Below are 25,805 nucleotides of genomic sequence, written 5' to 3' on the forward strand. Positions count from 1 at the left end.
CAGAAGGGTGACAATAAGCTCTACCTTGCAGAGCTGTTGTGAAGATAAGTATTAAATTTAAAACATCTGGCTTCTAATTATTATTCTGTCATTATCCTCCCTAAGTCAACAGTTCTCACACGTGAAAAAGTGGAAAGTTGCTAACTGCCCGCACTGTGATCAACAGACAGAAATAAATCCCTTCCACTGTAACAGGTAGAAATCTATTCCTTTGACCAAAATCCTTTAGCCCATCGTGGTCCTTCCCTCCGCTCTGTGCTTGGCGGGTCTCCTGCGGGGAGTGGGGTAGTGGCGGGGGTTGGGCTGTTGTTGGAGGAGGTCTGTTCTCACCCTTCGCCGGACTAGAATTGGTGCATGCCTGGCCCGACAGTAACAGCTAAGACCCAGAGTTAGAATTTGTTTTGTTTGGAGCGGATCAGCATCTCCAAGGCAAGAGAACAGACACGGGAGGGAGGGAGGAAGAGATGGGACCCGGGGTTTCTCACCTCCGCCGGCGCGGAAGGGGGGCGGTCGCCCGACTCGCGTGTGCCCTATAACTTCTTTCTGAGGCCCACGCGCAGTTTTCCTCGGCTCTCAGGCCTACCCACTAGCGGCCGTGCGCCGCGGCGTATCCCGGCAACGGGGGCGGGATAGCGGAGCCTCCTCATCCTGCGTGACCAATCCTCCGCCTCAGCCGCTGGTTACACGCGGAGCTCTCGCGAGAATGGAGGACTGATGTTTGTTTCTTCACTACTCTTCAGAGATTTTTGGAAGAAGTGGGAAAGAGCGGGGCGGCCGGAAAACGTTTTATGTGAACGTTTGCTTTTCTTGATAATCAGAGCAACCTCTGTGTGCCTTACCTGAAGTAACTCTAGCGAGTTTTGCTATGTCCCTATGTAACCTCACGTCGGCTAACGTGTAACAGGTTACATTTGAAGTTATTATGTGGTAGGCAGCACTGTGCAATTTTCTAAATTCGTAATTAGTGGTAGTTTTCCTCCCTATTAGGACTGCATAGCGTACACAATGCATCATGACGTCTGGATGCGATTCTGGCACCAACTGTTCTGTTCCTCATTTCACCAGAAGCTTTGTGTCTTTAAGCTTCCTTTCATTAGAATTTGGATCCAAGTTTGTGGGGAAGACTGTGAATTCAATGGAAAGTGTCTTTTTTTTTTTTTTTAAGAACTACTTCATCTCAAATCCCACTTCTCTAATAAAATAACTTTTACTGTATGTTTCCTTCCAATCTTCATAGAGCTTAAATGTGATTGCATATGTATTGGGATTTTCACATTATTTTACACATATTTCCAACTTGCCTGCCCTCAAGGAGTTAAAAATCAGTACAAAATGAGATTATGTCATGTGGCTGAATTCCCCCTTAGTTTGTGAAACATTTTCATGTAATTATCTCATTAGAGCCCACCCTATTTGCAGTGGCCATTTGTCATCCTTTTGGGAGAGTTTCTCCCTTACCTTGTCCCCAAACACCCTTACAGGAAATGGAAGTGACAGATACTGGCTTTCCTAGTCTTCCTTATTACTGGGACATGAGTATTACTGCTTGCTAGACTCTCCAATCTAATTTGGTGGACCCAACTCAAACTTGAATGACAACCAGAAGCAGGACTTCAGAGAGTCTGTTGAGGTAAGGGTGACAGCCACGGTAACTACATCGTTTCCGAGACTGCAAAGTTCAATCACCAGCAACCAGTGTCCAGCATCAGTGTGTTGGTGCAGGCTGCAGTGTTGGTACCCAGAGGCTTTATTGGGAGGAGAACCTCTAGCTTGTTTCTTCAGCTTCTGGGAGAGTCTGTGAGCTGCTTGATGTCCTTTAATAAATTCATTTTCAGCTTTTATATCATTTATAGATGATTTCTGTTTCTTGCACTTAAGGACCCTGACAGATATTAACAGTTGAAATTGGCAGAACAGATACTATTATCCAAGTTTTAAAGAGATTAAATAATATGCTTAAGCTCATTTGGCTAATAAGTATTGATCCCTGTCCCCATATCTTTTTCATGATGAAAAAGGAATAGAGAATAGGAATACATACCACTTATTCGCCTCTGAGCTTCCTGAGAGTAAGCACCATATCTTATTTGACTTTGGATCATTATGTATTAGGTTCTGTTGCTTTTAAGGTTATATCAAATTGTAATTAGGTTATATCAAGTTATAATTTGGTTAGTAATCAGGTTATGTCAAATTGTAAGTTTATTGTAAGACTACTTGTGTATCAAGTTCCTTTCTGTCTCTAGTCCTTTTCACTGCAATTCTCTCTTCCTAGAATCTTTGTCCCTCTGCTTTTCACTGTCCAAAGTCCTGTTCATCATTCAAGTCTTAACCCAAATGTCTTTTATTAGAGAGGTCTTCTTCTCTGACAGTCCATACTAGATTAGTGCTCCAACTCCTTCTGGTCTCCCACCTCATTATATGTCCTCAGTGCACCCTGTACTATTCCTGTTAGAAGGTAAACTTTGGAACATTAAAATTTTAAAGAGCTTGTTTGAACAGACAGCAATTCATGAATTGGGCAGCTCCAAATCATAAGTGGTTTGGGGCTCCTCTAGAGGTAGCTGAAAGCTTTCAGAGAGTAAATGCAGAGCATAGGAAAGAAATTATTTGATTGGTTAAAATTTGAGCAGTTGCCTTATTTTGACTGTTCTTGTGGCAAGTTCAAGACAATATAACTGATGACTAGTTGGCCACTTGTGATTCCATTTTAGGTTTGTTTCCCTATGTAGGAACTCAGTGCATTAAAGCGACTTCAGTCTAATGGCCTCCAATTTCATTATTTTAACACTACATATCACTCATTATAACTTGCAATTATATATTTACTTTTGTTGTCAAAGATAACAAACCCTGACGGTAAGGACACATTTTTATCCATAATTTACTACTGCAATAGGGAAAATAGTCCAATGTGAAAGGAATTCAACCTTGATTTGTAGAGCAGTGATTGGATGTTTTAAAGGGAGAATGACAGAGTAGGGAAGGGGGCAAGTGGGTACTCAGTAGAGTCAGGGACAATAAGGCCCAATGAAGAGGATACCACGTGGTACTGAATATGGCCAGTCATGCTTATGTAGCCCAGGGTGCACAGAAGAAAAATGTTAACAAAATAACTCAAAAATGTCTTTGTAGGATGTGTGTAGGTTTTTTAAGAAAATAAACTTTTTGGCCAGGTGTGGTGGCTCATGCCTCTAATCCCAACACTTTGGGAGGCCAAGGCAGGATGGTCACTGAGGCCAGGAGTTCAAGACCAGCCTGGGCAACATAGTGAGACCCCCCCCTACAGAAAATGAAAACAAAAATGAATTTTAAAAAAGAAAAGAAACTTTGAGGAGTGACATCATTAAGTTATTCTACTATAAAATAGAGAAAAGTTAGTGAACTTACTAGTGAATAGGTACATCAACTAAGATTTTGGATACACTGGTAGGAGTGTCTATTGAAAGAAGATGGCTATAGACATCCAAATGCACATGTCCTTTGACCTAGTAACTCCACTTCCAGGAAGTCAGCACATATTCACACTGAATTCATACATATAAATGACATATGCTCATTGTCCAAGGTTATTTCTTTGAACAGTGCATGTTACAGAGACAGAACAGGAAAAAAATCAAACAACACTGAATTAATAATGCTACAGTCATAAAATCACATGAAATTTGGCCATCTATAAAAAACGATGCCCTTTGTATACTGATATTGCAGAGGCTGACTACGAACCCCAGAGCTGGTATAAAAATATTTTGGCCAGGCGCGGTGGCTCACACCTGTGATGCTAGCACTTTGGGAGGCCGAGGCGGGTGGATCATGAGGTCAGGAGATTGAGACCATCCTGGCTAACATGGTTAAACCCCGTCTCTACTAAAAATACAAAAAATTAGCCAGACGTGGTGGCAGGTGCCTGTAGTCCCAGCTACTCAGAAGGCTGAGGCAGGAGAATGGCATGAACCTGGTAGGTGGAGCTTGCAGTGAGCCAAGATTGCGCCAGAGTTCCTTATCTGACTAAAAGCAAAATTTCTGGGGAATGATGCTACCATAAATCCCCTAACTTATGGCCTTGAAGAAGCTGGAAACACCACTCCTAACCATATAGATGAACACAAACTTTCTTATTTGTTCTCCTAAAAGTCAATGTTTCTATTTTTCCCTGTAAAAGCTGTTTCTCCCCCACCATTTTCCCTACTTAGTTATGTAAGCCTTAAAGTTTAACCATTTGACTAGCCAGCTGCTGCTTTTGTTAGCTGTTTTATGCATAAGAAATTGATATTTTTCTCCTGTTAGTCTGTCTTTTGTCAGTTTAACTCGTAGGCCCTTGAATAGTGAACATGACAGGGTAGAGGAAAAGTTTTCTTCTTCCCATACAATATGGAAAGTTTTCCAAGACATATAAACTAAGGTGAATAAGTATTCAATGCTAACATTTTCTTGCATCTGTATAAACAATCTTTGGGAACAACACAAGAAACTGAGAAGCCTCCAGAGAGGAAAACTGGGTGGTTAGGGTTTGAAAATGTGCATCCTTTACATCTTTTGAATTTTAAACCAAAGAATGCATTAGTAATACTTTTTAAAAATAAACTTTTGGCCAGGCACGGTGGCTCACGCCTGTAATCTCAGCACTTTGGGAGGCCAAGGCGAGTGGATCACCTGAGGTCAGGAGTTCGAGACCAGCCTGGCCAACATGGTGAAACATGTCTCTACTAAAAATACAAAAATTAGCTGGGTGTGGTGACAGCTACCTGTAATCCCAGCTACGCGGGAGGCTGAAACAGGAGAATTGCTTGAACCTGAGAGGCAGAGGTTGCAGTGAGCCAAGATTGCACCATTGCACTCCAGCTTGACGACAAGAGTAAGACTTCATCTCAAAAAAAAAAAAAAAAAAGTTAAAAAAATAAATAAACTTTCAATAAGGGGACAACAAAAATCCTAATGAATATTCACGTTAGCCATCTTTCAATGAATTATGTAATTATCTAGACAATATTTCAAAGCATATGAAAAGAAAGGATAAAGTGTCCTTAAGTGTTTAACAAAAGACTTATTAAAAGCCAAGAAAAAAGCTTACTAAATGTATTAGCACTAGAAGAATGTTTTTCTCCTTTTTGGGCACCAAAAACTTGAAAACAGCAATTATCTTTTGGGATATTGAAATGTATTAGCTTTGAAACATTTTCTGTAATGTTCTACAGGACCAGCAAGACAAATGTGATTTAGAAGCTGATAACCATCCTTAAAGATGAAGTTCATATTTCACTGTTTTTTTTTTTTTTTGAGACAGAGTCTTGCTCTGTCGCCCAGGCTGGAGTGGAGTGGCGCTATCTCGGCTCACTGCAACCTCTGCCTCCCAGGTTCAAGCGATTCTCTTGCCTCAGGCTCCTGAGTAGCTGGGACTACAGGTACATGCCGCTGTGCCCAGCTAATTTTTTGTATTTTTAGTAGAGACAAGGTTTCACTGTGTTAGCCAGGACGGCCTCGATCTCCTGACCTCGTGATCCACCTGCCTCGGCCTCCCAAGTTGTAGGATTATAGGCAGAGCCACCTCATCCAGAATAATTAGTTTGCTTTTCTATAGAGCTTCCTGCTCTGGAGTCACGTAACCAGAGGTCACAAGACTTGTAACTTCGCCAACTACTCCTACAGATGACATTACTATTGTGAAACCTAATTAACTGGTCTTTGAGATATTTTTCAAATTTAGCCTTTTGGCAGACCAACAGACACAACCTGGACCTGTGAACCCCACTCGTCAGAAATGACTCAGGTTCAGGAAGATAGTTCTGACACGCCTGTGATTCATCCTTGACCCAACCAATTAGCATTTCCCATTTCCTAGCCTCCTGCCCACCAACTGATCCTTTAAAAACCTAGCCTCTACATTCTTGGAGGTGGATTTGAGAAATATCTCCCATCCTCCTCGCTCGGCTGGCCCTGTGATTATTCATCTTTCTCTGCTGCAACATTTGTAGTTCTCAGTGCATTGGTTTTTTGGAAGGCAGCAGGTAAGAACACAGTTGGGCAATTACAGCATGAGGCGAAAACTTTCATAAAGGGTTGGTGGAAGCAAGACCAAGAAAATATACTTACTTGATTGGTTAAAGTGGAAAGTCCATAGTTAGAGGTTTGTTTCTGTTAGTTAAGCTTAAGTTTCATTTTACTGTTTACATTGAGTTGGGCTCCAGAGCTGGAGCTATCTCAACCTAATGGCCTCCAAATTAACATTTTTTTAAACGAGGCAAATTCTTCATGTGTGAAATGGGAATAATAATACTATCTACCTGGCAGGGTTATTGTGAGAACTAAATGAGAGACTGTGAAAATTGGTAAACTGAATACTATACAAAGTTGAAAAACATTTCCTGTTATATAGGAGGCAGTAAACTAGATGGTTAAGATTCATGTAAAATAAAAGGTCTTGATAATAATAAAATGTAGTCCGGTAGAAAAGACAGACATAAAAGAATGTATTAGAATGCAGTAAATACTATATTGACAACAAATAAAACTGCATTGGTTCCCCAGAGGAACTAGAAGAAACCAGAAGATAAACTGGTGTTGAACTATGACAGATGGAGAAAGTGGAATTCTAAGTTAAAAAAAAAAAAATGCATGTACAAAGAGCATAGAGACATGGACAGCATACAGTATAATGTGTTCAGGGAATGGTGACAAATTCGAAGTGGCTAGAATAAGAGAGAAAACAGAGGGAGATGAATCTAGTAAAACAGATTAGGGAGATTGTGTGAAAGGCCCTATGTAATGCTGTACTGTAAGAATGGAAAGCCAGCCCGGCATGGTGGTTCACGCCTGTAATCCAGTACTTTGGAAGGCAGAGGCCGACAGATTACAAGGTCAAGAGATTGAGACTAGCCTGGCCAACATGGTGAAACTTCGTTTCTACTAAAAATACAAAATTTAGCTGGGCGTGGTGACGCGCTCCTGTAGTCCCAGCTACTCGGGAGGCTGAGGCAGGAAAATCGCTTGAACCCGGGAGGCGGAGGTTCCAGTGAGCCGAGATCGCGCCACTGCACTCAGCCTTGGCAACAGAGCAACACTCCGTCTCAAACAAACAAACAAAAAACAACAACAACAAAAAATGGAAAGCCATCAGAGGTCGTCAAGCAGATAAAAAACAATAAAGCGTGTATTTCACAAATATATTTTAATGTGTAGGATTGGCTGGAGAGAAGGGGTAGAAAGGCTAAAGAAAAGTTGAAATAATTTAAGTAGGACTAATTGGTAGAGATTTCTAACAGATAGCTAGAAATACAGATCTAGAGTTTGGAAAAGACAATATGGGAATACAACTTTAGAAATAAGCAAAGTAGTAAATAATCCACCCAGGGAGGGGATATGGTAGCAAAGAAGTATCAAAAGGCAACATTTCAAGAATGATCTCCCAAACCAGGAGAAAAGTGATTCCAAACCTAGAGTAGGAGTTTTAGGAGGGGAGAAATCAGAAAAGTGTGAATTGGGCTTAGCAATTTAGAAAGGTTTGTAGAAAAGTGTAGTTGGATGCGAGAGAATAGCGGATGGGAGGGAAACAAAGTAAAGAGACAGGTCATGTTGACCCTGGTACTCAATAAGATCTGATAATGACCAGCAAGTAGCACCACGGGTGGGTGGGCGGGGGGCTTGTTAACAATACGTATCTCGGCTCTAACCCAGACCTACTGAATCAGAATCTACATTTTAACAAGTCGCCAGAAAAAAGTAGTTATACCTTTAAAAAATTGACTTGGATCACTGTATTTGTTTGTAAATTTGACAATAGAGGGTAGGAGATTCGGATAACTTGAAACGGAGGAATAGTTCAGTGATTAATAGTTCCCAGTTTGGCCTCAAGCTTTCTCGTTTTAATTGAAAAACACACTTAACTTGCAAAAACCTCGAGATTATCAGGGAAAAGAGGTGAGGATGACCTAACAGTAGACACCAAACAATCTCACTCAGCCATTCCGCCAAGCCCAGCGCGAAGAACTCAGGCTTAAAATATCCGGATTCGGCGCGCTGGATGTTCACGCCAACTGGCGCGGCATTATGGGAGTTGTAGTCCCGGCCCGCTTCCCGAATTACGACAAACGGTTGGGCCCGGAGTCGGAAGAGATCTGGGTTTGGGAAGGATCCCCGGGTCGGGCGTCCTGGTGGCAGGGCGGGGCTCTTTCTCTCTTCCTCGGCGGGGAGTCCCGAGCCCAGGAGTAAAGCGAGCTCAGCTCCACATCGCCGTCAGCTGCCGGGACGCACACACTCTGCGTCATGGAGGGCTGAGGCCGATGATGAATTCCGGTGTGCCTGTCAGGCTTGCTGTGTCACTCGGCCCGCTCGGCGCGCCCCTTCCCAGCCGCCCTTCCGTACCGGCTCTCGGGCTCTTCCGGTCTCCGGCCGCCACTTACCTACAGGCCCTTCTCCGGCCGCGGCCCGGCGCTCTCCGAGTCGCCCTTACGGACTGGACTTGCGCAGTGCCCGGGCACCAGGCGCCCGACAGACACTGGCCATGACGAGCGGCGCCACCAGGTACCGGCTGAGCTGCTCGCTCCGGGGCCACGAGCTGGACGTACGGGGCCTGGTGTGCTGCCCCTTTCCGCCGGGGGCCTTTGTGTCCGTGTCCCGAGACCGCACCACCCGCCTCTGGGCCCCAGACAGGTGAGCCCTGGGAGTTGCCCCCAGGTTGCCCCCGGCTGTGTTGCACGCTTCCCGGAGAGTGGAAAGAGAGTGACCCTTCCCTGTCAATCCTGCCGTCTCTCTCTCCCCCCAATCTTCCCTCTGCTCTCCGCTCCCTTCCAATTCTCAGACTACTGAAACTCTGTGTAAGAAACCATCGAGATTTAAGTGGAAAGAGCACCGGTTTGGGGGACCAAAGACCAGCCTTGTTGTGCTAACTTGACCGCAGACCAGTCTTCTACCTTTTGGGCCTTCAGTTTTTGGACGATGATCTCCCAAGTTTCTTTTAGACTTGAAAATTTACTGATTCCAATTGCACCCTCTGAAGTGAGGTAGTTTGAAGACATCTGACATGTCCCTTTTTTTATTTTCGAAGAAGATGCTCTGTAGTCTTCTCTAAAATTTAATTTTTGAAGACTTTAGTTCTCAAAAATTGTATTGCTGAATCCTCTTCTCGTCCAGGTTAGAATTTTAGCCTGTGGTCTGTGCTGGTCTTGAGGGAGTGAAACCTCTTGGATGTTTTGTTTCTGTGCATGTGCTGTTGCTTGAGGAGAAGGAGCATTCATTACCTTCAAAGGATTTGTCAGAAAGGTTCACGAACCAAAAAAAAAAGGTTAGGAATCAGTCCTGATCGAGTTCACGGGCTCAGCCCTGATTTGGCTGGTTGTAGCAGGGTATTTAAGAACTAGAAGACAGATTTCAGTTCACAGAAAGAAGAATTGAGGTTATTTTGTTATTTAGTAGCTCTCCCACTGTTAGGAATTTCAGAATTTGAGTCACCATCCATAAATTCAGTTGATAACTATTGAGTGCCTCCTATTTGTTTGGGATACTGGAGAGGAATAAAGGCAGACAAGTTGCCAGTTTTTCTGGAGCTTTCTTACAGTCTGATGGGGAAGATACATTAAAAAACAAGCCAATAAATAATTAAAAACTGGCATATGAAGAAAACATACAGTTAATAATTAGGTGGAGAGATATTAAAGGAAGCCTCTCTGAGGAGTTGTTTGTTTAAAGCTGACATTTGAAGCATGAGATGGATGGAGCTGGTCGTGGAAGAGCAAATGGGGAGGGTTGAATTGGAAAAGCATTCCAGACAGCAGGAGGAGCAAACAGGAGGAATTTAGCTGTGAACTGAGGGCAGATCTTTGAGGCTGGCAAGAGCCAGGTTATGGAGTTTGCAAATGGAAGCCTTCAAATAGTTTCAAGCAGGGAGCAACATAATCTGATTTCCGTGTTGAGAAGTTTCTGCTAGCTGATGATAGAGAATAGATTGGGAAGGGATAAGTGTAGAAGTAGGTTTGTTTGGAGGCTTTTGAAGTAGTATAATCAACACAAGATGGTCCACTAGACTAGGTATAGTATAGAGCAAATTCCTGTATTGAATTGAATGAGATGATCTCTAAAGATCTCTCCTAACTCTAAAATTCTATAATATCCAAAACTACTTAGTAACACTAATATTTAACTTTTTGTTTGAGTTATTAAGTTTTTAACCTTTAAAATGGAATCCAGTAGACGCATAAGCCCAGTAGAATATAACCATTGCAGTAAGGAGTGTAGTCAAGGATGCCTGTTTTAATAGTGGAATCCTGTCATTAAACTTTTGGGACTACTAGTTTGACAAGAGTTTAATCACTGGAGTGGTTGTACTTACCAGGAACTTGAAGAACTTTGGGCTGAACTGATTCTCTATTTGAAAAGTGATTTTGTTTTTCATTGAACTATTGATTTCTTTTCTTTTTTTTTTTCTTTTTTTTTTTTTTGAGGCAGAGTTTCGCTCTTGTTGCCCAGGCTGGAGTGCAGTGGCACGATTTTGGCTCACTGCAACCTCTGCCTTCGGGGTTCAAGCGATTCTCCTGCCTCAGCCTCCCAAGTAGCTGGGATTACAGGCATGTGCCACCACGCCCAGCTGATTTTGTATTTTTAGTAGAGCTGGGATTTCTCCATGTTGGTCAGGCTGGTCTTGAACTCCCGACCTCAGATGATCTGCCCACCTTGGCCTCCCAGTGTTGGGATTACAGGTGTGACCCACCATGCCTGGCCGAACTCATGATTTTTTTGTTTTTGTTTTTCAAAATTCATTCCTGTATGTATTTATCTAACACCGATGAAGAACTTGCATTTTGCCAGTTACAGTGTTAGTGCGTAGTGAGATAAGATTATCTAGTCTCTCATATCCAGCTGGTTACGTTAGCAAACTTGTCCATCCTGTGACCCATGGGTGACTTTGACAGTGACCCAACACAAATTCATAAACTGTCTTAGAACATTATGAGGCTTTTTTGTGATGTTTTTAAATGCTCATCAGCTGTTGTAATTATTAGTGTATTTTATGCGTGGCCAAAGACAATTTTTCTTGCAACGTGGCCCAGGAAAGTCAAAAGATTGGATACCCCAGGGTTAGAGTGTTTTATAGTCATTAGGTGATTAAGTTCTTATTGATGCCAACTAAAGTGTCTCAACCGTACCTTTAGTGTTGTAGAAGTGTCCTCAGGTCTGACATATTGACAATTTTTATTTCATGATACGTGTCTTCTCTTTTGTGTTGCTGTAGCAGAGTACTACAGACTGGGTAAGTTATAAAGAAAAGAAATTTATTTTTCATAGTTCTGGATACTGGGAAGTCCAGTATCAAGGTATCGGCATCTTGAGAGGTCCTCTTTGCTGCTACATCATCCCATGGTGGAAGGGCAAGAGAGCACACAGCAAGAGGCATGGGGGGACAAACTTGCTTTTATAACAAAGCCACTCTCTAAGCAATAATGACATTAATCCATTCATGGGGGCAGAACCCTCCCGATCGAATCACCTCTTAAAGGTCCTACTTCTCAACATGGTTGCATTAAAGATTAAGTTTCCAGCATATGAACTTTGGGGGACACATTCAGGCCATAATAGAATATGTGTGTCATTTTTTTTTTTTTGAGACAGGGTCTCACTTTGTTGCCCAGGGTGGAGTGCAATGGTATGATCACTGCTCACTGCAGCCTCGATCTTCTGGGCTCAAACAATCCTCCCACCACCTCAGCCTCTTAAGTAACTGGGACTACAGGCGAGAACCACCATGCCCGGCTAACTTTTATTTATTTTTGTAGAGATGGGGGTCTTACTAGATTGCCGAGGATGGTCTCAAACTCCTGGGCTTATAGCAATCCTCCTGCCTCAGCCTCCCAAAGTGTTGGAATTAAAGGTGTGAGCCAGCACTCCCAGCTCATAACAGCATATTAATAAAGTTAATGAAATCCTATAAATGTTTGGAACCAAGTAGTAAATGAAATTTGCTTTCCCATGTAGCCAAGTGGTAAATGAAATTTACCACTGTAAATTTGAATCAGTACCACCAATTCAACTTCAGATTCATTGTTCATTACCAAATTGCCTCTTACCGAATCTGACCTGGTCTGTCTACCTCTAATGCAAATGAAATTTACCACTGCTTTCCATATATGTTGTTGCTAAGGTTCATGTAGGGATGGACTGGGAATAATGGGGGAAGTTAGTTCTAGGGAGGTAGAAATAGTTCTGTTTTAGAGTAGACTGAACCAGATACCTATTCTTTCACAAAAGCTGTTTGAAAACCCGGAAAGTCTCTGGACCTTCTGAACACCTTTCAGAATGGAGACATATCTGTTAGTTGGGCATTGAACTAAGCCAGCAACATGCCATTGTTTCAGACTACTTCAGACCTCTATAAGCTAACTTCAAGCTAAATTACATTTCCCAAGTCTGCCTGTCATTGACTTCTGGGTAGGGAGAGATGAGTGAGATAAGACTTCAGCAACTTTGCCTTTATATTGCCTTGCCTTTTGAAAAACGACCCATATTTGAAGACACATCTTCAGATACAGGATCTGATTATATTAATCTATATTAATAGATTTTTTTAGGTGTAATCTATTAGTTCCTACTGTAGAATATGAGAATTTGGCTCTCTTTCTGCCTTCCACTCACCCCATCCCATATCCATCTTTTCTGTGCTCTGACTCTTACAATTTAAGCTGTGGAATAATCGATAACTCTTCCTCAACAATTTTATGATCTCCATGTGGCTAATAATTGTTTTATTTTGGTTTTCATTTGCTTAGCTTTCTATGTATTTATCACTGATTCAACTTCAAATTCTTTGTTCGTTACCAAATCACCTCTTAAGGCATTTAGATACATTGGATATTTTACAATTTCCTCTTCGTGACAATGCAAACTTTCTGACCTGGTCTGTCTACCTCTGATGCACAACTAATCCTGGGGTTTCCCTTCATCGTTGTTTACAAAATAACTTTTTTGAACCTCATGTGTTGGATTTTTACTGTCAGTATCCTTTAGCTTTCTCTTTGTTGGTTTCTTCCTTGTTGCCTTATTGGAACATAACCTCTAGGAGCTTCCTGAAACATAGTGCATCAGTAATAAATGTTTTAAGACCTTGCAAGTCTGAAAGTGGTTTTATTTTGCCTTGCTACTGGAACGATAATTTGAATGGTTGTAGCATTCTAATTTTAAAATAATTTTCTTTCAGAATTGTGATGGAATCCATTTTATTTCATCTTTTAGTGTTACTGTTGAGAAGTCTGAAACCATTCTGATTTTTGAACTACTGTTTTTTTTCTTTCTGTAAGGCAGTCTACTTCTATCCATTGTTCCAGCCCATTGGTGGGCCCTTTTACTATGAAAACTCATGTCCATAAAGTCTGGGAAATGTTCTTCAATTAATTCCAATTAATTCTTTGGCTGCTTTCTCTTTATTTTTTCTGTCTTCTTTTTTCTGAAACTGTTTTTATTCAGATACTGAACTTGCTTTCTAAATTTCTCTTTTTTTTTTTCTTGTCTATAATCTCTAGCAGGTTGCCTTGACTTTTTGTGAAATTATGTCCTGTTTCATGGTTGCAATGTCTTACACCTCTAAGGATGATAAGGACAATTTTTAAAAATGTTTTAAGTTATTTTCTCCTTAATGGTCTGTTTTCCTCCAGATTGGTTTTTTTCTCGTCTCTGTTTGTTTTGATCACTGTATTTCATGCTGGAGGCTTTCCCCAGATGTCTGGTAATCTTTATTGTGTGCTCAGCCTTATGGGTAGAGAATTAAGAAGCTCCTGGGACATCTATGCTCCTGAATGGGGCTTGTTGGTTGTGAGTTTTACTGTTGAGTTGTCTGGTAGGGCCATTATATTGGGCTGATCTGCTGCCTGGAGGATGAGGGTGTGGTTTCCAGGGTTTTGTTTTGGTGGTCTTGGGCTCCAGTTCTTCACACTCCAAGACTCAACTATCCTTATGTGCCCCCATTCAAAGATTTTCACCTTTTTAAAGAAAAAGCTTCAGACTTTCACTGAGTGCTAGCAGGACAGTTGTCTGGCTGGGTTGTCTAGCTGCCTGCCCACCCCTCCCCCCGCCTTTTTTTGTCTTAATATCTAAAGTATTTTTTTAAATCAATTTAAGAAGTACTTAATGCTAACCATGTAAAACATTGTGCTAGGGACTTGGGAAGATACAAAGAACCTAATCTGGATTCTGCCATTAAGAACTTCACAGACCACTATGGAAGATGCACACAAACATCTATGCTTTGAAGTGCTAAGGGATACATATAGCAGGTAGAGTTAGTGGTTTACATAATACAGGTTTTAAAACATGTTCTTTTGACTTCCTCTGGACTTATTGATAAAATGGTTTCAAAAGCATATTAAAAAACAAAAACAACACCCACTAAAATGAAGTGAACAAGTTGAAATTGGTTACCCAGATACCTTTCTTTGAAGACTTTTTCATAACGCTTCAGATTCTGAAGACTTTCGATTAGTCTTTCTTATCTTAGTTCCTGCCTCTTTGTCCTCATTTCTAGAGGTATATAGTCCTATTAATTCTTTTCCTCCATTTTTTTATTGTGAGAAAACACACATAACATAAAATTTACCATCTTAACCATTTTAAAGTGTACAGTTCGATGGTATTAAGTATATTCATAATGTGTAACCATCACCACTATCCATCTTTTAACTCTTTTTTTCCCTTTATACTGAAACTGTGTACCTGTTTAAGCAATAACTCCTCATTCTGTCCACCCCTAGACCCTGGCAACCACCATTCTACTTTATGTCTCTGTGATTTTGACAGCTCTAAGTTCCACATATAAGTGGGATCATACAGTATTTGCCTTTTTATAACTGGCTTATTTCATTTAGCATAATGTCCTCAAGGTTCTTCCATGTTGTAGCATATGTCAGAATTTCCCTCCTTTTTAAGGCTGAATAAAATTTCATGTTTATACCTCATTTTGTTTATTCATCCATTGATGGACACTTAGGTTGATGTCACATTTTAGCTATTGTGAATAATGATACTTTGAATATGGTTGTACATATATCTCTTTAAGATCCTGCTTTCATTTCCATTGGGAACATACCTAGAAATGGAATTGCTGGATCATATGGTAATTTTATTTTTAATTTTTCTAGGTATTGCCGTATTTTTTCTGTAGCAGGTGTCTTTGTTTTCACATAGCATATTCTGTATGTCTGTTAGTTCTAGTTGATTTATTTTGTTAAGTCCTCTTTTTCCTTACATGTGTTCTGTCTGATTATTCTATCCATTATTGAGATTGGGATTTTGAAGTCTTCAACTATTATTGTAGAACTATATATCACTTCAATTATGTCAGTTTTTGTTTTATATATTATGTGCATAAATGTTTATAATTGTTATATCTTCTTCCTGCACTGAACTTTTTATTAATATATAATATCCTTCTTTGTCTCTTATTTTCTTTTTTTGATTTAAGGTCAACTTCATCTGATATTAATATAGCTACTCCTACTTTCTTTTGTTTGCTATTTTCATGGAATATCCTGTTTCATCCTATCACTTTCAGTGTATTTGTGTCTTTGGATCTAAAGTGAGTCTCTTATAAAAAGAGCACCAAGTTGGATTATGTTTTTTAAAATGGTTTCTGCCAATCTCTGTCTTTTGACTGTAGAGTTTAATTCATTTACGTTGAAAGTAATCACTGATACCATTTTGCTGTCTGTTTTCTATCTGCCTTAAAGTTTTTTTTGTCCTTCATCTCCTGCATTACTGTCTTCTTTTGTGTTTAGTTGATTTATTTATTTATTTTATTTTATTTCATTTTTGAGATGGAGTCTCGCTCTGTGGCCCAGGCTGGAGTGCAGTGGCGCAATCTTGGCTCATTGCAAGCTCCACCTCCCGGATTCACGCCACTCTGCTGCATCAGCCTCCCGAGTAGCTGGTACTACAGGCCCCTGCCACCACGCCCGGCTGATTTTTTGTATTTTTAGTAGAGACGGGGTTTCACCATGTTAGCCAGGACGGTCTCAATCTCCTGACCGTGATCTGCCCACCTCAGCCTCCCAAAGTGCTGGTATTACAGGCGTGAGCCACTGTGCCTGGCCGGGCATCAGCCTTTTAAATCCCCTTGGAAGTCACTTCAGCTCAAGAGGTAGAGGCTTGTATCAGTGGGGGGAGGTGCAACAACAATGGCTGCCTGCCTCTTTGTTGTTGCTCTATGATCAGAGCAGGCAATCAGTGATCAGAGAACAGATCTCTGATATTTGGAGGACAGGATCCTTTTTGCCAACCCTAGTTCCTACAACTGTGAGCAAGGTTCTCCGGGAACAGATGCATGGCTACCTGCCATGGGGCTAGAAGGGTGAGGTGTAGGTAACTGCTACTGTGCCAAGAGCAGGCATTGATCAAAATTAACCTCAATTTACAATCCAAGCCTTCCCCTGGAAGTTGCAAGCTTTCAATTCACTGCAGAGTTTCATAATAGTTACATCAGACAGATTCTGCCAGTACCGTTGTTGTCTAGGTGGGAAGACAGATACCTGGTGCTTCGGACTCTGCCGACTTCCCAGAATATTCTCTAGTTCTTAAGCCCTTTGTTGGTAAATTGGTTCTTCAGTTGTCCTGCTGTCTGCTAGGACTCAGGTCTCCTTTGGCCCTTACTACTTTTCTGTAGGCTTTAAATATTCAAATTGTGTTCATGTCTTTTTTTTTTTTTTTCATTCTCCTTGGCCTTGTGGGTTTAATTAAGCTTTATTAAAAAACGTAACTATTTATTGTTTTTAGTGGGATTTGGGAAGGAAGTGAAAATAGATGAGTTTAGTCTTTATCTGGAAGTCTTGTCTCTTTTTTTTTGTTTGTTTGTTTTGAGGTGGAGTCTCGCTCTGTCGCCCAGGCTGGAGTGCAGTAGCATGATCTCGGCTCACTGCAAGCTCCACCTCCCGGGTTCACGCAATTCTCCTGCCTCAGCTTCCCGAGTAGCTGGGACTACAGGCACCCACTACCACGTCCGGCTAATTTTTTTGTATTTTTTAATAGAGACGGGGTTTCACCGTGGTCTGGATCTCCTGACCTCGTGATCCGCCCACCTCGGCCTCCCGAAGTGCTGGGATTACAGGCGTGAGCACCACGCCCAGCCTATCTGGGAGTCTTGTCTCTTTATGTGCACTTGTCTTATCTTCTTCAACTAGACTGCAAACTCTTTGATTTAGCTGAGTTAGGGATATAATTCTTTTTATCCCTCTCAGCAGCTAATTTATTGCTTTCCACACAGAAATCATAATCTGCTGGTTGAACTTGTTAAGTAAGGCAGTGATGCTAAGTGATTGATACAGATAACAAATTGGTAATCATTTTAATCCCAGGGCAATTATTAATGTACTGTGTTCCTTGATACACATAATTACATATAACATTATATATTATATAATATACTGTAGCCATTTACATATTTCTGTATTAGGTGGGTTTTTTTTAAATTGTTTTAGCTTATCAGCTATCATTAGTGTTAGTATATTTTATGCGTGGCTTAAGACAATTCTTCTTCAGTGTGGCCCAGGGAAGCCAAAAGATTTGACACCCACCCGTGTTCTAGCTATGTAGAAACACATACTATACCATACTACTGGGCACTAAGTCAATGCTTCGTAATGTGAAAAAGTCGTCACTATATTTAGGTCTTCTTAATAATACATTTCATTATCTTAATTGCACCTATGTTTCATTTAGCCAGGGATTTCTTAGGGTAACAGTCACTAATTACCTGGAGATTGAGAAAAAACTGAGTTATGATTATTTGTTGCCCTTTCTTTTTCCCTGGTTCTCTATTTCAATGTATTCTTATCAATGAAACACTAAACAAACTTCTCTTAATCTAATGTAATTCTCTATAGTAGTTCATAGGAATTATGTAAGGTTCAGTTTAAAACAATGGATTCTTAAGATAGTATGTACTCTAAAGTTTGGTCTAGACACTAAATGAAAGTGAGTGCTTTGGCAGTTTATGTCCTAGGCTAAGTCAGGGTACAGATATATATCTATTAATTATCTTGTCTTTCCAGTCCAAACAGGGGCTTTACAGAAATGCACTGTATGAGTGGCCATTCCAATTTTGTATCTTGTGTATGCATCATACCCTCAAGTGACATCTACCCTCATGGCCTAATTGCCACTGGTGGAAATGACCACAATATATGCATTTTCTCACTGGACAGTCCAATGCCACTTTATATTCTAAAAGGCCACAAAAATACTGGTGAGTATAATAATACTTCGGTATTTTTCTATTTGAAGAAGTTTTATCCCTTTGAAAGTAAAATTTACATATCCATTTTCTCAAGTTTTTATTATATTTTGTTTTATCTATAGGTGTGGCTTGGTAATGGAAACCCTTTTGGGCTATCTTAGTTTTGTAAATTCTGTTAAAAATTTGTTGTGATCAGTAAAGGTTGATACGCTTATATATGTAAAAAGTAATCTGTTCAGTTATTGGCTGGGGACAGTGGCTCACACCTATAATCCCAGCACTTTGAGAGAGTGAGATAGATTACTTGAGGCCAGGAGTTCGGGACCAGCCTGGAAAACGTGGCGAAACCCCATCTCTAATAAAAATACAAAAATTATCCAGGCGTGGTGGTGCACACCAGTAATCCTAGCTGCTCTGGAGGCTGAAGCATGAGAATGGCTACAACCCAGCAGGCAGAGGTTACAATGAGCCAAGATCCTGCCACTGCACTCCAGCCTGGGTGACAGAGTGGAGGTTGTCTCAAAAAAAAAAAGTGTTCAGTAATAAAAGAGGCTATATAATTTGAATATACTTCATGACTTTGGTTTTTAACTATTTTATGCAATGAATGCTTTTATTCAGGAAAACTAAAAGTATTTAATAAAAGACCCAGCCAGAAGCAGTGTGTTTAGGGCTGTGGTATTATTGAAGAGTATTTAATACATTTGCATATTATTTTCTGTGATTTGTATATATTTCTGATTCCGTGATAGTTCTGGATTTCTGTGTGGCTTAACAATTCTTTATTGTAGAATGACATGCTTAATCGGTGCACTAAGTATACTTTTTTTAAATATAAATGAAATGGTTTGGAACATTTTTCATAAACACTTTAAACTTAATTCCTTTAAAGAATTTGTATAATGTGCCAGGCACCATGATTCATACATGTAATCCCAACACTTAGGGAGACTAAGACGGGAGGATTGCTAGAGGCAGTTTGAGACCAGCCTGAGCAACATAGGAAGACTCTATCTCTACAAAAAATTAAAAAATTAGCTGGACATGGTAGTGAATACTTGTAGTCCCAGCTACTCAGGAAGTTGAGGTGAGAAAATCACTTTAGCCCAGGAGTTGGAGGCTGCAGCGCCACTGCACTCCAGCCTGGGTGATAGAGTGAGACCCTGTCTCTAAAAACAAAAATAATTTTTTTTTTTTGAGACTGAGCCTTGCTCTGTCGCCCAGGCTGGAGTGCAGTGGCGTAATCTCGGCTCACTGCAAGCTCTGCCTCCCGGGTTCATGCCATTCTCCTTCCTCAGCCTCCCAAGTAGCTGGGACTACAGGTGCCTGCCACCAAGCGTGGCTAATTTTTTTGTATTTTTAGTAGAGACGGGGTTTCACCATGTTAGCCAGGATGATCTCGATCTCCTGACCTCGTAATCTGCCCACCTTGGCCTCCCAAAGTGCTGGGATTACAGGCATGAGCCACCGCACCCAGCCAACAAAAATAATTTTTTATTTTTAATAATTTTTTAATTTTAATATTAATTTATTTTGAGACAGTCTCCATCTGTCACCAGGCTGGAGTGCAGTAGTGTGATCTCGGGTCACTACAGCCTCTGCCTCCCGGGTTGAAGCGATTCTCCTGCCTCAGCCTCCAGAGTAGCTGGAATTACAGACACCCACCACCACGCCCAGCTCAGCTCATTTTTGTGTTTTATTGTTTTGTTTTGTTTTGTTTTGTTTTTAGACAGAGTCTCGCGTGGTCACCAGGCTGGAGTGCAGTGGCGTGATCTCGGCTCACTGCAACCTCTGCCTCCCGGGTTCAGGCAATTCTGCCTCAGCCTCCCGAGTAGCTGGGACTACAGGCACCCACCACCACACCCAGCTAATTTTTGTATTTTTAGTAAAGACAGGGTTTTACCATGTTGGCCAGGATGGTGTCGATCTCTTGACCTTGTGATCTGCCCACCTTGACCTCCCAAAGTGCTGGAATTACAGGTTTGAGCCATCAAGCCCGGCCTATTTTTGTGTTTTTAGATAGGGATGGGATTTCACCATGTTGGCCAGGCTGGTCTCGAACTCCTGACCTCAGGTGATCCACCTGCCTCAGTCTCCCAAAGTACTGGGATTACAGGCGTCAGCCACTGTGCCCAACCAAAACAGAAAGAATTTTTAAATGTTTGTGTGCATATGTGTGTGTTTGTGTGAGAAATCTTCAATACAGAGTGATGCAGATTTTTAAAATTTTATTATGGAAATCGAATGTACACAAAAGTAGAGGTATCTTATTTTTGTTTCATCTTCCCCTCCTTCTGCTACATCATTTAAAAATTTCTGATATTCTATTATTTCGTTTATAAATACATCCTTCATTATGTGGCTCTAAAATAGGGGATGGCAAACTTTTTCTTTAAAGGATCAGATAGTAAATACATTTTAGGCTTTTCAGGCCATATGGTTGCTATCATAACTGCTCAGCTCTGCATTTGCAGTGCACAGCAGCTATAGACAGTAAATAAACAAACGAGCATGTCTGTGTTTCAATAACTCTTCATTTGTGAACACTGAAATTTGAATTTCATAGAATTTTCACATATTAGAAGATTGCCTTTGATTCTTTTTCTCTCAATTACTTAAATATGTAAAAGCCATTCTTAGGTTGTTAGGTGTACAAATACGGGTGGCTCACTGGCATTAGTTTGCTGACCCTTCTAAAAGATAAAGACACTCTCGTCCTCTAAAAGGAAAGAATAACCACAATATTATTATCACACCTAAAACAAAACAAAAACTAATCTATTGTCAACTATCAAAATGAATGTTCAAATTTACCCAGTTGTGTCATAAATGTTTTTTACAGTGTATTTGAATTCTGACCCAAATAAGGTCCACATCTTTTTTTTTTTTTGACAGGGGAGATGGAGTCTCGCTCTTTTGTCCAGGCTGGAGCACAGTGTCGTAATCTCGGCTCACTGCAACCTCCGCCTCCCGGGTTCAAGTGATTCTCCTGTCTCAGCCTCCCAATTAGCTGGGATTACAGGGGCCCACCACCAGGCCTGGCTAAGTTTTTTGTAGTTTTAGTAGAGACGGGTTTCGCCATGTTGTCCAGGCTGGTCTCAGACTCCTGACCTCTGGTGATCCATGTTGTCCAGGCTGATATCTAACTCCTAACCTCTGGTGATCTGCCTGCCTCAGCCTCCCAAAGTGCTGGGATTACACGCATGAGCCACCGTGCCCAGCCCTACATCTTTCAATCGTCAGTTTCTTTCTTTTTTCCTTGTTGTTTGAAACCAGATTATTTTAGCTGTAGAATTTCCCACAGTCTCAATTTTACTGGTTAAAGCCTTGTTGTTCCCTTTAATATGTTCTTCAGTCACCTATATTTCTTGTAAGCTGTTAGATAGATCTAGTAGCTTTATCAGGTTCAGAGTCAAGTTTCTGGCAACAGTACATGTGGAATTCTGTATTTTCTGTTGTATCACATCAGGAAGCACACAATATCTTTTCGTGATATTAAGATTGATCAGTGGAGCCGGGCGCAGTGGCTCGCCCCTGTAATCCCAGCACTTTGGGAGGCCGAGGCGGTTGGATCACAGGGTCAGGAGATCGAGGCCAAAACGCTGTCTCTACTAATAATACAAAAAATTAGCCGGGCGTGGTGGTGGGTGCCTGTAGTCCCAGCTACTTCAGAGGCTGAGGCAGGAGAATGGCGTGAACCCGGGAGGCAGCGCTTGCATTGAGCGGAGATTGTGCCACTGCACTCCAGCCTGGGCGACAGAGTGAGACTCTGTCTCAAAAAAAAAATAAATTAAATAAATAAAGATTGATCAGTGGGTTCAAGTATTGTATCATTCATTCATTATAAAGTTCCCATCAGCCTTTCACATAATGGTAATTTTTAGCAGCTACTGATAATCATTTCCTCGATTCGATATTTTATTAAGATTAACAAAATGATTGTACTGTAATTCTAATATTATTTCTGCATTTGATCACCAACACTTTTCTGTATAGATCTTTCCACATCAACTCTGGTTACCATGTGGAACTTTTATAGAGAAAAGACAGAATAAATGCTTGCCTTGACCCTTCTCCTAAATTATTTACTGATTTTCAGAAGGAGTTGTTTACTGAATATCTTTTTTTTTCTTTTCATTTCTCAAATTGTTTCATATCTGGCCATTGGAAACCTCTTTAAATTGGCTCCTATGACCTTTTAATAAGACCTTCAGTAGTCTTCCTTGCTTTCTAATATTACAGAATGTTCTAAGTTCAATTTGCACATTTCTTGCTCTAGACCTCAAACCAGCACTTTTGCCAGGAAGTCCTGTTTGTTTTTTTTCTTTTAATGGGAAATGGTATTTTATTCAATTATTTTATACTGGTTTGTGGAAGAATGTAAAGAGCACCCAAGTTACAACTATTAAGATCTCAAGCTGGGCACGGTGGTGCACGCCTGTAATCACAGCACTTTGGGAGGCCGAGGCAGGTGGATCACCTGAGGTCAGGAGTTCACGACCAGCCTGACTAACATGGTGAACTCCGTCTCTACTAAATACAAAAAAATTAGCTGGGCGTGGTGACGCGTGCCTGTAATCCTAGCTACTTGGGAGGTTGAGACAGGATAATCACTTGTGCCTGGGAGGCAGAGGTTGCAGTGAGCCAAGATCGTGCCATTGCACTCCAGCCTGGGCAACAAGAGCAAAACTCCATCTCAAAAAAAAAAAAAAAGATCTCAGTGACATAACATATGAGTATTTCTCATTAACCCTGCATGTTCAACATGGATTAATAAAGGGACTCTGTTCATCAGATTTTCTCAGGGACTCAGACTGATGGGGCTTTCTCTCCACACGTGCTTCAGTAGTTGTTGCAGCAGTCAAAGGGCAACATGGTTAATAAGGCACTGGCTGTCTGGGCACGGTGGCTCACGCCTGTAATCCCAGCACTTTGGGAGGCCAAGGTGGGTGGAACACAAGGTCACAAGATCGGGACCAGTCTGACGAACATGGTGAAACCCCACCTCTACTAAAAATATAAAAATTAGCCGGGTGTGGTGGCAGGCACCTGTAATCCCAGCTACTTGGGAGGCTGAGGCAGGAGAATTGCTTGAACCCAGGAAGTGGAGGTTGCAGTGAGCCGAGATCACATCACAGTAGTCCAGCCTGGTGGCAGAGTGAGACTCCACCTCAAAAAAAAAAAAGAAAAAAAGGCACCAGCTTTTAAAAGCATGTGCCTTCCTTGAATGTCACAGTAGTGGATAATTTTTTAAAATCAATTTTAAAAAACACCAAAAACGTGTCTGACTGAAAGTGTCAGCTACCATTTCTGACATTTCTGTTAAAGCTGGAAAGTGTGTCGACTAATGCAAGTATCATGACTGTGCCTTAACTTCAAATGGAGGAGGAAAGTACCATCCTCCCATGCGTCCAAAAAGGGAGAGTTACCACAGCATGCTTTCTGGTCATCAATTATTCAGCGTCATCAGACAATCCAAAAGTCTTCTCTGAGTGATGCTAAGTATTCTAAACATCAGGGAGGAGATGCTTATAAGTAAGCTGTCACCCATACCCAGTATACAATTATGGAAAAGGAATAGGATAATCAGAGCAAACCCTCTCATTCAGAAGAGGAAGCAGTGCGGGACAACAGTTTTTAATCTAGAGCCATTCTGAAATCCAAATAAGTGGCTGTCTCAAGGATCCTGAACTCAGGGTAGAGAGAGTTTTGTGATTGCTTCCTTCTGGTCTAGGAAAAAGGTTTCCCAATCCATTGTTCTTTATGGCTGTGCTTCGACCCCCCAGGATATTCTTCTTTGTAAGATAATTTTTTTTTTCTTTTTTCTTTTGAGAGAGGGTCTCGCTTTGTTGCCCATACCAAAAGGCAGTGCTGCTACAGCTCACTGCAGCCTTGACTTCCCAGGCTCAAGTGGTTCTCTTACTGGGACGACAGGTGCGTGCCACCATGCCTGATTAATTTTAAAACTTTTTTAGAGGCGGTGTCTCACTATATTGCCCAGGCTGGTCTCAAACTCCTGAGCTCAATCCAAAATGCTAGGATTACAGGCATGAGCCACTTCACCTGGCTAATTTTTCTTTCTTTTTGTTTTAAAGACAAGATCTTGCTGTGTAACCCAGGCTGAAGTGCAGTGGTATGTGATCACAGTTCACTGCAACCTCTGTGCCCTGGGCTCAAGCAGTCCTCCCACCTCAGCCTTCCAAGTGGCTGGGACCACAGGCGCATACCACCACTCTCAGCTAGTTTTTGTACTTTTAGTAGAGATGGGGTCTCGCCACATTGCTTAGGCTGGTCTCGAACTCCTGAGCTCAAGCAGTCTGCCTGCCTTGGCCTCCCAAAGTGCTGGGATTACAGGTGTGAGTCACCATGCCTGGTGTAATTTTTCGTATTTGTAATTTTTAGCCTGCATACTTTTATATCAAGAAAGACATTTAATTAACCATTTCATTACTGTTGGACTTTGAGCTTGGCTGCAGGTTTTATGGTCATTTTAATGAAAGCAATCTTAAATATATATATAAACAGTGTTTCGAAATCATTTACATTATCTCCCTATTATGATTTGTTAAAGCTGGAAGGATTGTGTATTTCACTTAAGTTCTGCTCCCTCATTTTGCAGACAAGGAATCTGATTTTGAGTAGTATTTCTGCAGTTACGTGACTTGTAAGTGCACAGATAGGCCTTGCACCTAGGCAGTCTGGCACCAGAGTCTGCTCTTGACCACTGTACTCTTGTGTGTCTCTGCTGAATTAAGCCTTAGTTAGCTAAGATACCGCCACTTCAAAGAGTGTTTTTAAAATTGGAATGCTTTAGTAACTTTCAATGTTGAGCATTTTTCTATATGAAAATGTGTTATCTAATGATGTTTTTTCCTTAGTTTGTAGTCTATCATCTGGAAAATTTGGGACATTACTTAGTGGTTCATGGGACACCACTGCTAAAGTCTGGCTGAATGACAAGTGCATGATGACCTTGCAGGTACAGTAGTTCTGTGTAAATATTCTAAAGAATAATTAAATTGAATGATTCTGTGGCAACTTAAATTGATACTCATTTTACTCACAGGGTCATACAGCTGCAGTGTGGGCGGTAAAGATCTTACCTGAACAGGGCTTGATGTTGACTGGATCAGCAGACAAGACTATTAAACTGTGGAAGGCTGGAAGATGTGAGAGGACTTTTGCAGGTAAGATCAGGGTAGACAAGTTTTATAATATCATTCCTTTTTATTTGCGCAGATATTTTTTCTCAGAAGTTTAAAAGCATTTGAAAATATTTGAAAACATTAGTATATTTAAGCTACTAATTTGAGTTAATGTAATTTTTCTGATGAGTTAATATCTAATACCTTTAAAAAAGATATAATGAGACCTCTCATAAAACAGCCAGGTGTAGACTGATAAATAGCTGTCTGATAAGCTATATATAATATGTGTATGTGCTCTGCATATATGTATGTAAATTTTGGTACATAGGTATATTCTTGGTTGTCATTTTAATACTTTTAGCCTGAAACTTCTAAACATAAGCCTTATTGATGGTTAGTCAGCAGTGTTATCTTCATATATGGAAGAAAGCATTATTAATGTCTTTATATTGAAG

General features: G+C 40.9%; 2 protein-coding genes across 7 annotated transcripts in view; one reads left to right on the forward strand and one right to left on the reverse strand.

Annotated features, from left to right (window-relative positions):
• IFT74 (intraflagellar transport 74) overlaps positions 1-8,553 on the reverse strand; it is a 128,033-nt gene extending 119,480 nt beyond the window's left edge. For 3 of the 5 annotated variants that reach the window (XM_025359146.1, XM_025359143.1, XM_025359148.1), the window contains exon 1: positions 486-659. The gene's annotated coding sequence lies outside the window, so the exon portion shown is untranslated. Of the gene's footprint in view, positions 1-485; positions 660-8,079; positions 8,244-8,396 lie in introns of those variants that run through there. The other 2 variants (XM_025359144.1, XM_025359145.1) reach the window with 2 other exon arrangements.
• PLAA (phospholipase A2 activating protein) overlaps positions 8,057-25,805 on the forward strand; it is a 41,008-nt gene continuing 23,259 nt past the window's right edge. The window contains exons 1-4 of one of the 2 annotated variants that reach the window (XM_025359141.1): positions 8,057-8,646; positions 18,018-18,211; positions 25,081-25,181; positions 25,269-25,389. In XM_025359141.1, the coding sequence (XP_025214926.1) occupies positions 8,498-8,646; positions 18,018-18,211; positions 25,081-25,181; positions 25,269-25,389 (565 nt within the window). In that variant the 5' untranslated portion in view covers positions 8,057-8,497. The remainder of the gene's footprint in view (positions 8,647-18,017; positions 18,212-25,080; positions 25,182-25,268; positions 25,390-25,805) is intronic. The other variant, XM_025359142.1, reaches the window with a different exon arrangement.

The sequence above is a fragment of the Theropithecus gelada genome, chromosome 15, assembly GCF_003255815.1.
Source record: "Theropithecus gelada isolate Dixy chromosome 15, Tgel_1.0, whole genome shotgun sequence".
Taxonomy (NCBI): Eukaryota; Metazoa; Chordata; class Mammalia; order Primates; family Cercopithecidae; genus Theropithecus; species Theropithecus gelada.